The sequence below is a fragment of the Carettochelys insculpta genome, chromosome 2 (assembly GCF_033958435.1).
Source record: "Carettochelys insculpta isolate YL-2023 chromosome 2, ASM3395843v1, whole genome shotgun sequence".
NCBI classification, from domain to species: domain Eukaryota; kingdom Metazoa; phylum Chordata; order Testudines; family Carettochelyidae; genus Carettochelys; species Carettochelys insculpta.
The window spans coordinates 92350201-92368430 of NC_134138.1; the positions used below are offsets into that span (position 1 = coordinate 92350201).

The 18230-nt window shown below is 47.2% G+C and overlaps 1 protein-coding gene across 2 annotated transcripts in view; it reads left to right on the plus strand.

Moving 5' to 3' along the window:
• The window catches only part of SMCHD1 (structural maintenance of chromosomes flexible hinge domain containing 1), a 207175-nt gene that overhangs the window by 64384 nt on the left and 124561 nt on the right, over window positions 1-18230 (plus strand). For both annotated transcript variants that reach the window (XM_074987361.1, XM_074987362.1), the window contains exons 20-21: window positions 16345-16489; window positions 16699-16795. In XM_074987361.1, the coding sequence (XP_074843462.1) occupies window positions 16345-16489; window positions 16699-16795 (242 nt within the window). The remainder of the gene's footprint in view (window positions 1-16344; window positions 16490-16698; window positions 16796-18230) is intronic.

The following is an 18230-nucleotide window of genomic DNA, read 5'->3' on the forward strand; positions in this document are numbered from 1 at the left end:
AGACTCATCAGATCAGTCCTTTTGCTGCATATCGCACCACTGCACTGCAAAAAGCTCAAGGTTGTCAGACCCTCCTTCAACATCAGGAAGCTGCAACATACTGGTCATCATGAGAAATTTGCAGCCTGCCTTGACAAAGTGCTGATGTCCCATGGACCTCTGACTGGAGACCCAAAACAAAAGTGGGGCAAGTTCAAAACCCTGGTGACGGAGTTGGCCAAGTCAATAGTAGGACAGAAAGAGAGTTCAAGACTGGTTTGATGAAAATGACAAAGCCATCATGAAGATCTTAGAGAAAAAACAGAACGCATTTCTTCTGTGGTAAAACGATCAGTCCTCAATCTCCAAACGTGATCGTTCGTTACAAACACCTTCAGAGACAGGTGCAAACGGCGCTTTGTAAAATACAAGATGAGTGGTGGGAGAGTAAAGCTGATGAAGTCCAATCCTATGCTGAAACCAAGAACTCCAAGGTGTTCTTCAGTGCTATCAAAGCTATATATAGACCTTCAAAGCCAAGTACTACACCTGTCCTGTGTGCAGATGGCATGACCCTTCTGAGGGAGAACAGCATCAAGAATAGGTGGAGAGAGCACTTCAGCAACCTTCTCAACAGACCCTCCATGGTTGACCCTGTGGCCCTAGACCAGATCCCTCAGAAACCCACAACAGACAGTCTTGATCTGCCCCCCACCTTTCACAAAGACAGGGTGGTCCTACGAACCCACCCTTAAGTCTTTCTGAAAGTACTTACCTCTTTCTACTGTAATGAACTGGTATACTTACCCATCTCCTCCCCTAAACTTCAGGCCAATGATAGAGATAGAATCATGCATACCATCGACATATTCTGGGGCCTGGCCTTTTACCTACAGAGAACTCAGTCTTCCCAGAAAACAACTCGGCTCTTTGTCTCCACAGCCAAAATGTCCAGCAGCATGTGCATCTCCAAACAGCAACAAAGGCTCTCTAAATGGATCTCTGACTCCACAAGACTTGTGTACATTAACTTTAATAAAGAACCACCAGTGAGCATTCGTACACAATCCACACATGCAGTGGCCACTTCTGCAGCCTTCTTCCAAGGTGTGTCCACTGAGGACGTTTGCAGAGCAGCAACACGGGCCTCTGCTCACACATTCACACAACATTATGCCATACAAACCTATGCTTGCTCTCACACTGTATTCGGCTACTCTGTATGTTACCAGCTGATACGTGTCATCCAAAGGACCCACCTCCAGGCAATGACACTGATCTGTAGTCACCTCAAGGTAGAGCACCTGCAGGGACCTTCAGAGAAGGAGATGTTACTCACCTTGTGCAGTAACTGGAGTTCTTCGAGATGTGGTCCCCATGGGTACTCCACCCCCTCTGCTTCAGTTTTTTACCTTGATTTCGAGATCAGAGATTAACTGAGGTAACCAGCTGCCCACACCTGTGCACTAGCTGTCACAGACGTCTCATGCCTGTGCTCTACGTGCAGGCAGCCAGCTGAGGGACACATCATCATCATCATCATCATCAATAACTGTGGGCTCAGCGCCTGTTGGTGTCTGAGGCCTCTCTCACTATTTCTTTCCATCTTTTCCTATCCAGTGCAGAGTGGCTTAGTTTCTGTAGACTAGCTCTGCACCAGTCTACTACATCTAGCCATTCTCTGTGGGGTCTGCCTCTCCTATTTGAACCATCCATTATGCTGACGGATAGGGTTTTGATTTTTCATTCGTCGTTCATTCTGCAAATATGTCCAAGTAGTTGTAGCTTCCATTTTATAACCACCTGCAGCAGGTTCTCGTTTGGCTGTATCTTCCTATATAATTCCTCACTGGTGACATTCTGCATCCATCCTATTCTCAGAATCTTTCTATAACAACTCCTTTCGAACGCCAATATTCTTCTTTTTGAATCTTCCATGGGTGCAGCAATGCTGGCACACCTAAAGGTGGAACACTCACAGGGACAACATCTCGAAGAACTCCAATTACTGCCCAGGGTGAGTAACCTCTCCATCCAGTCTGCGACCAGAGATTTTTTTAATGGTAACTGGGCCTTAAATGTCTCATGTTTTTATTTGTTTTAGTTACTCATCTGCCATACTGAACTAAGTACGCAAGGTGTACCCGTCAGGTGGACGAAATATTTTATCTGGAAAATAGTAGGGTCTTTCTGACCTGCTTTTTGCAGCTCATATTCTCAGCTTCCAAGACACAGTTTATTGTCAGCATTGTTCCTAGTTATTGTGTTTTGTCACGTGTTCGCAGTCTAAAGAAAGTCACTTCAGAATACTAGAAATATAAACTATTTTAGAGGAGGAAACTTGAAGAAAAGGAGGAAAGATTCAAAGGTGAAGACAACCTTCCAAAAATTTCTTGTCTTTGCCAGATAAGGCTGTGATACCACTCCCATCTCTTATTACTAACTGAAGCTCTTAAGAACTTGCAAGGTCTTACTAAGAAGTTGCTGGATGAGCTGCAGTCTCCTACAGGAGAGGAAAATATACATTAGAAGTTGGTGGGTATTCTGCTTATCTCCTCAGTCAAGATTGCCCTTATAATAGTTAAAAGATCTGCAAAAGTCATCTGCCAGACACCAGTCCCCATCGCTCCAACCTGCAAGAGAGCCGACAAAAAAAAAAAAGGCAAAAAGTACAATATATGTCCCAAAGAGAGAGCCTTTCTGTTTCAACATCCTCAACCCAGCTGAATTTTAATACATGTGATTTAATGCAAAAGGCAAGCAGCATCACTCCTAGTCAATGACCCAGATTGGAAAAAGCCAGATTTCTTTGTGAGGAAGAAGTATTTTGTCAGCAGCATTGTAGCTTAGAGTCACAAACTACCCAAGCTGTCTTGGCCAAATATAATTTTATTAATTATGGAAAACCCAGTATGTTTGTGAAACATTAACTAGAAACCCAAAAGGACTAGTTCTTCTTCGAGCAGTCCCTGTGGGTGCTCCACATCAGGTGCTGGACTCGTCCCTGCACTGCAGAATGGAGAACTTTCTAGAGCTGTAGTCAGCCAGACCGCGTATGCGTGGCTGCCGCCCCCACCATTTATGCTCTTTTGGTCATGAGCATAGTCTGGCTCCTGCCAGTTTCTCTTCAACTGCTCCAGGCTGTAGATAGAACATTCTCTCCTCTCCTCATGGGGATTCTTCAGAGAGACTATTTCTAGAATCTTTTTATGTAGTTGTTTACTTCATTTAACTGTTCCTGTTTTTCCTGTTGCTAAAAAAGGAAAAGAAAAATTAAGTTGGGATTCGTAGTAGTATCTTAGTCAGAGTTTATCTTAATACCAATACATTATTGTTCATTTATTTTTCAAAAAAAATTAACTAAGATGTAATATTAGTTTTTCATCGTTTGTTCCAACCATGAAGCACCAATACGCCCAGGTCTCGAGGGTTTAAGAAATGTGATACTTGCCTTGAGGAATGCTGGCATCAGATGGGCACGCCTCTTGTATCAAACGTCTTGGTGAAGCCCATGTGCCTCAGAAATGTGCGCACTGCTCTAAGCTTACATCGAGAGCCCAGCATGACTGAGAAATCCAGCTCTGAATACTGCTATTTGACAAAGTCCTCCAGTCTTCATCGTCAGAGGCTCTGGCTTCTCCTGAGGCTCATTCACACAAAAAATGGGCATCTTCAACCTCGGAGACCTCATCCAAGAAAGTCCAGGCATCACCCGCAAGATCGCTGCCTGCAGTCATGTAGATTGGATCCAGAAGCTGAGATAAGTCCCACAAGAAGGGCTCTGAGCTGACTGCACCAAAATCGGCCTTAGCCACGAGACTGGCAAAGAAACCTCCTCCGGTACTGTCCCTAGAGACATCAGCATCTAGGTTAGTGTTGGAACAAGCTGCCTCGAAACACAAGGCAGGTGATTCTTCCCGTGCACCGTGAGATTTGCTGACACCACAGGCCACGGCACTGGCTTGAGATCCCACCCCACAACCAGCACCCAAGGATCCTATGCCAAGGGACAGACAACCAAAAAGCCTGGCACTGAGAGAGCTGGCACTGAAGGACCCAGCACTGAGGATGTCACTGAGAGGCACGGCACCTGAGATGGCACTGAGGGAGCTGGAGCTGAGACAGTCTGCACGGGAGGAACTGGCGCTGAGAGCTGCTGCATCTCCTTGTGGGGAACTATGCAAGGCTTCTGTAAAAACTAAGCATCATAGCCCTTCCCCCATTCACCATCTTTAACCTTCTCCTTGGCACCCTCTTTACCTCCACAGAGGCACTTGTTCACACTGCCTCAAGACATGCCATGTCATTCTCCTCCTGGGAAGCTACCCTCGCCACTTCTAAGCCTAGCTAGGTCTCAGTTTAAGTATTACCAATGTCATTTCTCAGCTTCTCCTTCATCTAGACTTCTCTCTGTGAGTTCAGAGTCTCCTCATTCACCATATTTATCTTCAAGGGATTGCTTTTGAACGTCACAATATCAAACATTCTTCCCCTCCCAGATTGTATTATTATTGTTCCTATTCACTGTATTTTTCTTCTTATCGATATAGGTCACATTCTAGAGGAGACACCTGGTGCGCCTCTTTTTTTCCTGGCATTTGCTTCCTCCTCCACCATCTTCCATTCATGGTTGTAACCCCCTGTCAGCAGCACTGTGAGCTGGAAGAGGGATCAGTATCGGACAGTGATGACCACCAGACAGCTGTTCTGCTCAACCAATCAGTTGTCCTCCTCACCAGATGAGGCTGTCATACTGGGAGATATGTCCCGTCCCGATGGTACTAAACAATTTAATGAATAATTCAAGAGTGTCATTCTCAGTCAAGAGATTAAAATAGCTGAGGTGGAGCAAAAGAGGCATCATCTCCTCAAAAATCTGTGACAAGTTCATAGCTCCAAAATGTTTATCCTTCTAGATGCGGTTATATTGGAGGCTGCAAAGAACATTTGGCAAACCCCAGCATCAGTGCCACTTTCCAACAAATTCATGAAAAAAAGGTGTTTTGTTCCTCTTAGAGGGATGGAGTTTTTATTCACTCATCCGCAACCTAATTTGCTCATGGTTGATGCTGCTCACAACAGATCAAAAGCACCCCACTTCAAGACACTTTTACCGGATAAATACACAAGAGGCTGGACTTTTTTGGAAGGAAAGTTTAATCTGCTGCCACACTGTTACTCCATATAGGTACCTATTCTGCCCATTTATCTAATCACCACTTTGATAATTATTTCAGATTGGCACCCTTAGTGAATTACTTGCCAGAATCGAAAAGACCTTTTTTAAAGTCCATTCTACAGGAGGGATACGCATCCACTAGAGCAGCCATTCAAATTGCGCTGAGTGTAGCCTATAAAGCTGCACATGCCACTGCTACAGCTGTAGTTATAAGACACAGCTCCTATTTACAGTCGGCTGGCGTGCCAAAGGCACTCCAGGCTAAAGTTGAGGATCTGCCCTTTAATAGGTCCAAACTGTTTGCTGAAAGGACTGATTCAGTCCTACATTCAAGCAAAGACTCGTGCAAAACACTCTGCACTTTAGGAATGTCTGTGCCTCCCTGCCAATGGCATTGATTCACTTCATACCATAGACATTTTGATTACTCGTACCACAGGTATTCCTTCCAACAACAGCAATGTATGTTTGACCAGCGTTGCTCACGACAATGACCACCCAAGCACCAAAACAATACCAATCAGACTCAGCCTTACCAGTCTGCAAGGCAGTAGGTGTGATGGTTTTGTTGAGGAGAGTGAACCAGCCCTTGTCACCCCCTTGGAGTCTCCTATTTCCCACAACTTACTCCATCATCTGAGGCCCTTTTTCCACCAGTGGGCCTCCATCACCACTGACAAGTGGGTTCTAGAAATTTTTGTCAGGCTACCCCATGTTCTTCCCCTCCACCCCACCTACCCTGTCCTTTTCAGGACCCCTCTCACAAGATGCTGCTCTGCAAAGAAGTCATACTTCTCTTTCTCATCAGAGACATGGAGTGGGTATCAGGAGAATTCAAGGGAAAGGGTTTTTATTTCCACTACTTTCTCTCACAGAAGAGAACGGGCAGATGAAAATCAATACTAGACCTTCAGGGCCTGAATCGATACCTACAAAAGCAATGGTGCAAGATGGTGATGCTCCCTTCCATAATACCAGCACTGGAACACAATGAATGGTTTGCTGCCCTCAACCTTCAGGATGCATTCTTTCATGTAACAATTCATCCAGCACACAGACAGTTTCTCCGTTTCACAGTGGGCATGGAACATTTTCAATGTAGGGTGCTACCCTTCGGTCTGTCCACCCCACTCTGGATATTTTCCAAAACCCCAGCGATAGTCACAGCCCACTTATGCTGAGAAGGAGTCATTTCCTGACCTCAACAACTACTTTACCAAGGGCAAATCATTGGCAGAGATTTCCAGCATGGTTACTATCAGCAGGCAATCATTCAGTCATCTCAGACTTTTAATCAGCCATCAAAAATCTACTTCCAACCCTATATAGGACCTGGAATTCATAGGGGCCAGGCTCGATGCTACTTCTGCCAGAGCCTACCTGCCTCTGCAAAGGTTTCAGGAAAGTCAAGATTCAATATAAGCCGTTACTACCAGCCCTATGGTTCAGATAGCCATGTACTTAAAGCTAATGGGACACAAGGCAGCTACTATGTAGGTAGTCCAATATGCCAGGCTTCACTTTTACACTTTACAGCACTGGATAAGCGCCATCTGTGTTCACATAAAGGACAGTTTGCACAAGTCGATTTGCTACCCTCTAAAGATCCGTTAGTCCCTCATATAAAATGGAATGCTCAGACTGAAAGGGACCTTGAGAGGTCATCGAGTCCAGCCCCCTAACCTCATGCCAGGACCAAGTACTGTCTAGACCACCCCTGATAGACATATATCTAACCCTTTCTTAAATATCTCCAAAGATGGAGATTCCACACCTCCCTAAGCAGTTTATTCTAGTGTTTCGTGACCCTGACAATTAGGAACTTTTTCCTAATGTCCAGCCTAAGCCTCCCTTGCTGCAGTTTAAGTCCATTGCTTCTTGTTCTATCCTCAGAGGCCAAGAAGGACAAGTTTTCTCCCTCCTCCTTATGACACCCTTTTAGATACCTGAAAACCATGAACATATCCCCCCTTAATCTTCTTTTTTCCAAACATAACAAGCCCAGTTCTTTCAGCCTTTCTTCATAGGTCATGTTCTCTAGTCCTTTGATCATTCTTGTTGCTCTTTTGTGGACCCTTTCCAATTTCTCCACATCTTTCTTGAACTGCGGTGCCCAGAACTGGACACAATACTCCAGCTGAGGCCTAACCAGTGCAGAGTAGAGTGGAAGAATGACTTCTTCCTTGAGTGTCCCTGTGGGTGCTCCACAATAGGTATCGGGCTCGCCCCGGCGCCACAGGTCAGATCTTTCCAGCAGTTTCTGCTGGACCACGCATGCGCTGGCGCGTGCCGTTCCCAGCCACATGCACGATCCGGTCCCCGCCAGTTCCTCTTTAACCGCCATCGGCTGCAGACGGAATCCACTCAGGCTACGGCCAGAGTTAGCATATTTAATGTTTTTAAAGTGTCTAGAGTTTCTTTTTCAGTCTTTTAGCTTAAACTAGCTTGTTATTGTTTTCAAAAAAAAAAGAAAAGAGAGTAAAAAGTAAAGTTTTACAGCCTTAGTAGCAAACGGAGCAGCGGAGGCCCGGGGATATAAGGCCATTAGGCCTCCTGCCGCGGCAGGCTGAGTCCGAGAGGGGAACAGGCACAGAGAAGGTGCTAAGTACCCTATTAACAACTCAAAGACTCACCACAATGTCCTCTTCAGGATTCAAAAAGTGCGAGTCATGTCGCTAAGCAATGCCGGCCTCCGATGGGCACAGTCAGTGCATTAGGTGCCTCGGGGAATCTCATGTCACCCAGAAATGCTCCGTCTGCGCAAAGTTCATAGCCAGAGCAAGGAAGGACAGAGAGATGTGGCTGAAAATGCTGCTCTTTGACAAGGCCCTCCAGCCAGAGGCGCCGGAGCAGCCTCAGCAGGAGGGACCCGCAGGGGCCCGTAAAAGGAAAGCTGCTTCCCTAACCCCATCAGCGCAAAAACGGAGGAAGCTTTCACCAACCCGATCCCTGCCGGCAGCCACAGCGAGCGGGACGGGTGGAGCGCATAGCCCCCAGCCGCAGTCACAGCTGAGCGGCGGCGTGGAGACGCACGTGGCAGAGGCTGAGCCTCCAATAATCAAACAGCCGCCCCGCACTGCGGGCAGGGCGGCTGCCGGGCAAGCACTGGAACCGGCGGCACCACAGCTAGCGGCACCGACCCCCGGGGAACCGGCGGTGCAGAGCTCGCAGGCACGCGGCCTGCAGGCACCGGGGGAGACTACCCGCGCGGCACCGCAGTGGAGTGTGCCGAGTGCGGCGCAGACAGCGGGGCTGAGATCCCCGACGCGGAAAGGGGCGGAGCCAGCCCCACGGGGGGGGGAAAGGCAGCACAGAAAACCCGGCACCGCAGCCCTTCTCCAGACAGGGCTGCAGGGCTACTCGCTGTAAGCCCTCCACTTATGTTGCGGACTCCAACGAGGTGGCAGGGGTCACCTCCAGTATACCCTGAGATCCAGTATACGTTCCTACAGCCAGCATCACCATGGCTCAGACCACCATCGCCCTTCCTGGGCTTTGAACCCCTGGAGTACTGCCACAAATGAGTCTCTCCGTTATCTCAATCACCCAGACGATCTCGCTCCCCCAGACGCAGGGGGTATGCGCCTCCAGAGTGGTCCAGGTCTCCATCTCCGGAACAGTGCCCATGTTGCCATGGTTGCCCCTATCACGCGGGTCATAGACATCATAGGCATACTCCCAGGGACAGATCCCCCCCAGACAGTTCAATATCTCCGAGGGCAATCGCGGACGGGGACAGAAACGCAGATATCTCAGGGGGAGTTGATTCTGGAACCCCAAGATTTTCCCTCACAAGTATTTAGTGAGAGGATGCATCACCGTCAACAGGACCCAGAGGGGTCCAGAGAGGCTTACCCTAGCGGTTCCTCACTATCTTCCCCTGACGAGGCCATGGCCCCAGGGGACATCCATCCTCCGGACGATCTCAAACAGTTCCAAGAGCTGTTTAAAAGGGTGGCCTTCACGCAAGGCATCCAAACAGCAGAGGTGCAGGAGAAACACCATAAGCTCCTTAAAAACCTGAGACCTCCGGCCTCTTCCAAAATAGCTATTCCGCTTGATGAAGTAATCATGGAGTCCGCCACCACAATATGGCAGACCCCTGCGTCCACTCTGCCTATAAACAAGAGAGCGGATAAGAAGTACTTCGTCCTGGCGAAGGGCGTGGAGTTCCTTTTCAGCCACCTGCAACCAGATTCTCTGGTGGTGGAATCATCTCCACAGAGGTCGAAAACTTCTCAGTACAAGACAGGGGGAGTGGACAAAGATGCCAAGAAACTAGAGTTGTTCGGCAGAAAGGTCTACTCCTCCTCTACCGTACTGTTGAGAATGGCGAGTTATGCAGCGCATCTAGCGAACCATAATTTTGACGACTACTCCAGGCTGACTTCCCTCATGGACTCGCTTCCAGAGGACAAGAAGCCGGTGCTCAAGGCCATCGTGCAGGAAGGCTACGCAGCCTCGAGGACAGGAGTTCAGATCGCCCTAGACATAGCGGATGCGGCAGCACGCTCAACAACTACGGCAGTGGTCATGCGCAGGGAGTCCTGGCTCCAGACTTCGGGTATCCTGAGGGATCTGCAGGCGAAGATCGTTGATCTCCCCTTTGACACGCTGAAGCTGTTTGCTGAATCAACCGACTCGGTCCTTCATTCCAGTAAAGACTCAAGAGCTACTCTCAGGACCTTGGGGATTTACACCCCTCCATACAGCAAGAAAAAGTATTACCCCCCAACAAAGACAATACCAGTATCAACCACAGCATCCCCAGTACCACAGGGGCTATGAGCAAGGGCGACATCAACAGCACCAACAGTACAGAACTCCCAGGCGACGTTCTCAACAGAGCCGTGCGTCCTCGGGGCAGGGCCAAAGGCCACAAGTTTGACACACAGATCGAGGGCTGCACTGTCACTACCATCGCGCAATGTCATCCGAAGCTACTATTCCACCATCGCCTCCGACCATTCTACGACCAGTGGCAAAAGATCACCACAGACAAATGGGTACTGGAGATCATAGCCACGGGTTACGCAATTCCCTTCCAGTCGCTCCCACCACCACGACCTCCACCCAGACCCCACCTAAAGGACGCCTCCCACGAAGCGAGACTCAAGCAGGAGGTAGACCATCTTATGCTTATAGGGGCAGTGGAAAGAGTGCTGGAGCAACTCCGAGGGAAAGGGTTCTACTCAAGATACTTCCTCACAGAGAAAAAGACAGGAGGCTGGAGGCCCATCCTAGATCTTCGAGGCCTCAACTGGTACTTGCGCAAGCAACGCTTTCGGATGATCACAGTCGCCTCTATACTTACGGCACTGGACGATGGAGATTGGTTTGCGGCCCTCGACTTACAAGACGCGTATTTCCACATAACTATTCACCCGGCTCACAGGCGTTTTCTCCGGTTTGTGGTAGGCAAAGAACATTTTCAGTACAAGGTTCTGTCGTTCGGCCTCTCCTCAGCCCCCAGAGTCTTCACCAAGACCTTGGCAGTGATGTCAGCCTACCTGCACAGACAAGGGGTGTTTATATTCCCATATCTGGACAACTGCCTACTGAAAGGGGCCTCGAAGGAGGAGGTACTTCGCATGATACGTGTCACAGCAGACACGTTCTCTTCGCTGGGCCTGGTCATCAATCTGGCAAAATCAAAGATAGACCCCGCACAGGACATAGAGTTCATAGGGGCATGTATAAATTCCATCACAGCAAGGGTTTATCTACCAGATGCCCACTTTCACGCCTTTGGTTCCCTCGTGCAAGTCATCACGTTCAGCCCTATGGTGCTGGTTCTGACGTGCTTACAGCTGCTGGGCCACATGGCAGCAGCAACGTTTGTGGTACAGAACGCCCAATTGCATATGCGCAGCATGCAGCACTGGCTGGTGAGCGTCTACAAACCGGCAGCACATACCGTCCACAGGGTGGTGTCGTCCATGACAGAGGTGCACAGATCCCTGCAATGGTGGGTGAACCCCAAGAACATGCTAACAGGGGTGCCCTTTCACCAACCACAAATATCTGTTTTTTCTCACTACTGACGCCTCCCACATAGGGTGGGGAGCACACATGGGCGAAAAGGTGACGCAAGGACTGTGGTCCTCCACGGAACAGTCACTGCACATAAATATAGTGGAGCTCAGAGCAGTGTTCAATGCCTACAAACACTTTCGAGACCATATACAAGGCAAAGTAGTCAGGATCAGTACAGACAATACCTCCACCATGTTTTATATAAATCGGCAAGGAGGAGCTCGGTCCCGTGCCTTATGTGCGGAAGCAGTCCGATTGTGGAACTGGTGCATCGCCAACAATATAACCTTGAAAGCCTCGTATTTACCAGGCGCTCACAATGTGAAGGCAGACCAGCTGAGCAGGCGCTTCGCACTCACACACGAGTGGCAGATCCATCCCGATCTGCTATGACCGATTTTTCACGCATGGGGATTTCCCCAGATAGACCTGTTTGCCACTCAGCACAACAAGAAGTGCCCACAATACTGCTCCAGGGCAGGACTGGGACGGGGGGTCCCTGGGGGACGCATTCGCGATCTCGTGGAGGGGCCCCCTGCTCTACGCATTTCCTCCCACAGTGCTTATCCACAAAGTCTTGCAGAAAGCCAGGAGAGAGAGAGCCCGAATGATCCTAGTAGTCCCAACGTGGGATCGACAGCAATGGTTCCCCTTACTCCTGCGCATGTTGGACCGTCCACCAATGCCCCTCCCGGTGGCGCCGGATCTGCTCCTGCAAGCCCAGGGGTCCATAGTGCATCCACACCCCCGAGGCCTGCGACTGCAAGCATGGTTAATCCATGGCTCAGCTCCCTAGAGAGCACGTGTACGGAGGGAGTGCAACAAGTCCTAGAAAGTAGCAGGAGGACTTCCACCAGGAAGACCTATAAGCAAAAATGGACTCGATTCACTGCATGGTGTTCTACCAAGCAATTAGCCCCCCTTGCTGCGCCTATACCTATAATACTAGAGTATTTATTGGACCTCAAGAGAGGCGGACTCTCCCTATCCTCGTTGAAGGTCCACCTTGCTGCTATATCGGCTTTCAGACATGAAGAGGAAGGGCACATGGTGTTTGCCTATCCTGTGGTTACCAGTTTGCTCAAAGGGCTGGTAAACCTATACCCCCCTTAGAAACCGCTTCCACCTTCGTGGAGCTTGGACCTGGTGCTTAATGTGCTAACGGGACCACCGTTTGAGCCCTTAGCCACGATTTCCCTCCGTCTCCTTACGATAAAGACGACCTTCCTTCTTGTAATCACGTCAGCTCGCAGGGTGAGCGAGCTTGCGGCAGTTATGGCAACGCCACCCTGCACAGTATTTTCCAAGGAGGCGGTAACCTTACGGCTGCATCCAGCCTTTGTTCCCAAAGTTTCTTCAGAGTTTCATATTAACGAACTTATAGGTTTACCCTCGTTTTATCCAAAGCCTCATAACTCCAACAAAGAGGCGCGCCTACACCTCCTGGACGTGAGGAGGGCGCTGGCTTTCTATATAGACAAGACTAAGTCCTTCCGGAAAATGGATAGACTCCTAGTCTCTCTCGCTCCCAAATCAAAAGGAGAAGGTCTCTCTTCGCAGAGAATCTCAAAGCACATCGTATCTTGCATAAAAATGTGCTACGAACTTAGAAAGACTCCTTTACTGGCCCCACCTAGGGCTCACTCCACTAGGGCGGTGGCAGCATCAACAGCCTTTTTCAAGGGCATTGCGCTAAAAGACATTTGCAGAGTGGCGACCTGGTCATCCTATGACACCTTTGCCAAGCATTATGCCCTTCACAGGGTATTCCAAGAGGATACCCGCCTCTCGACAGCGGTCCTCTCGGGGACAAGCTGCACATAAACCGATTTACCCACCTCCTATCTTGGGTTACTGCTGGGTAGTCACCTATTGTGGAGCACCCACGGGGACACTCGAGGAAGAAAGAGAAGTTACTCACCGTAGTAACGATGGTTCTTCGAGATGTGTCCCCGTGGGTGCTCCACCACCCGCCCGTCCTCCCCGCTTCGGATCTTTGTTTAGTATTTTTCAGGAGCATCCGAGGCGGTTGGTCAAGGAACTGGCAGGGACCGGATCGTGCACGTGGCCGGGAGTGCGCAAGGGAGCAGCGCGCGCCGGCGCATGCGCGGTCCGGCAGAAACTGCTGGAAAGATCTGACGTGCGGCGCCGGGGCGAGCCCAACACCTATCGTGGAGCACCCACGGGGACACATCTCGAAGAACCATCGTTACTACGGTGAGTAACTTCTCTTTCCCGTGTCTTGTTTACAACACACCTGTTAATGCATTCCAGAATCATGTTTGCTTTTTTTGCAACAGCACTGTTGACTCATATTTAACCTGTGGTCCCCTATAACCCCTAGATTCCTTTCTGCCATTCTCCTTCCTAGACAGTTGCTTCCCATTCTGTACATGTGAAACTGATTGTTCCTTCCTAAGTGGAGCACTTTGCATTTGCTTTATTAAACTTCATCCTGTTTACCTCAGACCATTTCTCCAATTTGTCCAGATCATTTTGAATTTTCACCCTATCCTCCAAAGCAGTTGCAACATGGTGGATTAAGCGGCACAAGTTGCTGGCAGGGATACCTTTTGTTCAACATCAGTAGCCTACAATGCATATTACTGTGGATGCTTCCCTTCTGGGCTGGGGTGGTCACATAGGTACCAGGTTGATTCAAGGTTACTGGTCGCCAACCAAGGGTCTTTTGTACATCAGTCTATTAGAGCTTAGAGTCCTCAATTCATGTTGTCATTTCTGCAAGTGTATTTCCAACACCATAGTCAAAATATTTAACCAACAACATTGTGTTGATGTATTATATCAATTGTTAGGGTGGAGCACACTCACAATCCCTCTGTGTGGAAGCCATCCAACTGTGGAACTGGTGCATTCAGAACAACATATTTGTGGCATCTTACTTACCTGACAACACCACAGCAGATTCTCTCAGCTGGTAGTTTGCCCCAGACCATGAGTGGGAGCTTCATGATGGGGTTCTCCATTTCCTCTTTCACCAATGGACATTCCACTGGTAGGCCTTTTTGCCACCTACTACAATAAGGAATGCCTTTATTATTGCTCAAGGGGCAGACCAGTCACAACAAATCATGGCAGCGAGTGTCGGCTTTCTCCTTGCCATTACCTCAGCGCACAGGGTTAGTGAAATCTCGGCTTTTATGGCAGTACCCTCTTACCTGATTTCCAATAAGGAACGGTGATTCTCAGACACCATCCTGCTTTGATCCCTAAAGTATGCTCGGGCTGTCATCTAAGTGAGCCCATTATTTTGTGTTCATATTACCCTAAACCTCACACCTCTCCCCAGGAAGCATAACTGAACATGCTTGATGTCTGGAGGGCATTGGCCTTTTGTATTGACAGAACGAAATCATTCCAAAAAACTGATAGACTTCTTGTCTCTCTTGCTATTAGGTCCACGGGCGACCCCTTATCACCCCAGCAAGTAGCAAAATTAATATATTCATGTGTTGTGTAATGCTTCTCCTCCAAGGGAATATCACTCACAATACCTTTGCGAGCACATTCCACAAGGGCTGTGGGAACATCAGCAGCCTTTCTTCACGGTGTTTGTTTACATGACATTTGCAGAGCGGCTACCTTGTCATCTCGCGACATGTTCATGAAACATTATGCGATACAATATCAATGGACTGGGGGACCTCTTTTGCAACAGCGATACTATAATCTTGTGACAGATGATGACTACTGCCTTCCTCCTGTTATTGGAGGGTACTGCTATGCAGTCACCTGATGTGGAACACCTATGGAGGGCCACTTGAAGAAGGTGAAGTTACTCACGATGCATTAACTATTGTTCTTCGAGATGTGTGTCCCCATGGGTGCTCCACAGCCCTCCCATCTCCCCGCTCTGGAGTCTCGCCCTCTCATATCTTTCACATTCTGGAACGGTTTCGAGAAACTGATGGGAGCCAGACCACACGCATGACCGGAAGAGTGCAAACAGTGAGGGATGGCAGCCGTGCACGTGTGGTCTGCCTGACTACAGCTCTAGAAAGTTCTCTGTTCTGCCACACCGGGATGAGCCCAGCACATGATGTGGAGTATCCACAAGGACATGCATCAAAGAATGACAGTTACTGCACCAAGGTGAGTAACTTCACTTTTCAGGATGTTGTCAGAGATGGTCAATTAGTAGCCACAATGGTGCTGCAGACTGCACTGGGTGCAGACGATACAACTGCCTCCTCAGTTTCATCAGCAGTGGTAATGAGGTGGACTACTTGGATATGCTTTTCTGGATTGCCCAAAGAGCTGCAGGCAGTAGTGAACGATCTCCTGTATGAAAGGCTCAAGCTAAGGCCTTCATGAAGGAAGGAGACTCTTATCTCCACACCTTAAAAGATTCCTGGCCTATATTACACTCCCTGGGAATCTGCTGTGGGGGGGACAGAATCAAAAATAGAGCATTCTACTGGAGAAGCCCTCATCCTCCAATGGGAGCGGAAGAATATGTGCCTTTCCCCCATTTTCACTTCAGTCTAAGGTCCTGCTGAAAATTCAACAGGATAAAGCAAGTTATTCCAAGTTGTGGAGTTGTGGAGGTCTCTGTCCTCCTATGCAGAGCCCATGCAAAGACTTTCAGAAGTGTCCAGTGATCTGACTTTTTCATGGTGTCATCTCCTACCCCCCCAAGTGTGGTAAAGATGAGGCCTTATTTGCAAAGGATGGTGTACTCAGCATTTTCTTTAAAGTCAGGTTCCATTAAGGGGCTTAAGTTGAAAAAAGGTAACAAACAAAAATTTGTCCTTGAATACAAACTGAATTTTATACAAATAGAAGAATATATAAATAGTCTTTTAATTTTACAAACCTGTCCACTGTTCCTTTGAATTTTGTTGAGACTTTTCAGAGTGCTCCGAAGCTGTGGACATGTTCTGTAGAAGTTCTCACACCTATCTATATCTTTGCATTGTAAACCATTACTCCTAAATGCATACAACTCAAAGAAGGGTCCACTCTATCACTGCTGCCAAAAATCTTCTGATCTACTTACCTGTTAAGATGGGGGCTTTCATCTCTTTGCATGTTAGGCAGGAGTTTCAGTGTCTGTACTGATGCTTCAATGAAAAGAAATGTGAGTGTAGTTACAGATAAATTTTCCTACCTTATTTTTTTTCTTTTAGAGGGGAAACCAGAAAAATTTTCAGTGGGTCTTTTAGATCCTCCCTTTCAAGTTGGAGTACCTTTTAATATTCCTTTGGACTTGCAAGATGAATTTGGTCATCCCACACAGCTGACAACAGATATTAAGCCAGTTCTTGAAGCTAGGTAATTAAATTTTTCAATTTTTTCCTCCCTTGTTTGTAACTCTTAACACAGTTGTTCTTTAATTAAAAAGGGTGTTTGACTAGGAATTTTTAATGTAAATTGATTGGCACCTCCTGTTGCTTCCAAGCATTCTTATGTGTTTGTATATTGTGGGTTAAAATTGGAATGCTTTTCTCTAAATTAATTTTAATTTTAACTTGTTTTTATAGTGGTTTGACTTTACAATATGAAGAAATAAGTAAAGGAACAAGTTGCATCATTAAGGGTGTCACTGCCAAAGGCCATGTAAACAATTACCTGGGCAAGGTAGGCTGAATGATTTAAACTTGAAATTATTAAAACTATTCACTGCTTTATGTTATATATAAAAAATAAATGTATGTATGTAAAATCTCAAAGACTGGATTGAGAAGCTTGAATTCAGTCTAGTAAAATGAGTAGCCCCTGAAAGAATTCAATATACAGGAATGAGATGAAATCATAGCAGAAGTGGAAAATTACCTTTGCAATGAATGGCTGGTTAGATAAACTGTGAGGAGATAAAAATTAGTGATGACAAATATAGACACAAGTGCAAATAAAGAAAGGCTGGTTTGTGGTTATTCAGAAGTGGTGACAGTGCTTAATGGGACTGGATGGAGTTGAAAGAACGAACAAAGGGAATATAAAATATGTTACATTGCAGTAATGAAATTAGGAGATAAGTTGAACAGTGTAATTGACAGTAGTAATTAAAAAAGAAAAAAGCAAGAAGAAGGCAGCAGAGAAGAAGATTGGGAGAAAATCCATGCATTGTCTTCATAATAATTTGAGACAATAGCAGAACAACTAGGATACCTGGCAGAGATAGTTAGAAAGGATATTGTATGGGAGATGAAGAAATTGGGGTAGAGAGAGAACTCTGGCAACAGTTACATTTTGTGATGTCATTCTCTCTGTAATAGAAGAGGAGGGGGGAATCAAGAAAAAGACAGATGGAGTGAGAAGAATGATCAGCAGATTAACTAAAGGAGTAAGTCTGCAATGTGGGGAAAAGCCTAGATGATAATGGGGAAATAGAATGATTGTGGTTTATTGTAGCAGGCATTGGACAGATAAATGTAAAGAAGAATAACCAATATCTAGCTAGAGGCAGTTAGTGTCATAGTTCAGAGTGGTTTTGGTGGCATAAAGAGAGGGAAAAAGCCAGATAATAAGAGATTGAGGAGACAATTGGAGGAAACAGGAAGAAATTGGCACATTCGAAGATTTAGAATCAACAGAGGAAGATAGTTGCTGAAGTCTCACAAAATGACGGGGAGAATAGGCAAAGATTATATTCACGTTAATGAAGCAGATTGTAAGAGCTTGTTTGAAGGCAAAAGGGAAAAGTATAGGTGAAAGGTAAGAGAGAAGGAGGGAGTCTGAGAAGGATTCAGATGTTATAGAAACTCTGTCTGAGGTCCAGAAGGAACTGAGGCTGCGTCTATACTACGAGATAAATTCAAATTTATTTATAACAATTTTCTAATTTTGGAATTTGTAAGTTCGATTTTGACATCCTCACTTCACACCTTGTTCCCCACAATGTTGACTCATTGCTGCCACACACACATTGGCTACACATTTCCCCACACCTTACATTGCCAACACAGGTGCAGCAACTGTATTCTCAACTGGCCATCCATCCCACCTCCCATCATTGCTGAAATGTGATCCCTGAAAATCATGCAGGGGTCCGGAATGTTAGATTGAGAAGAAC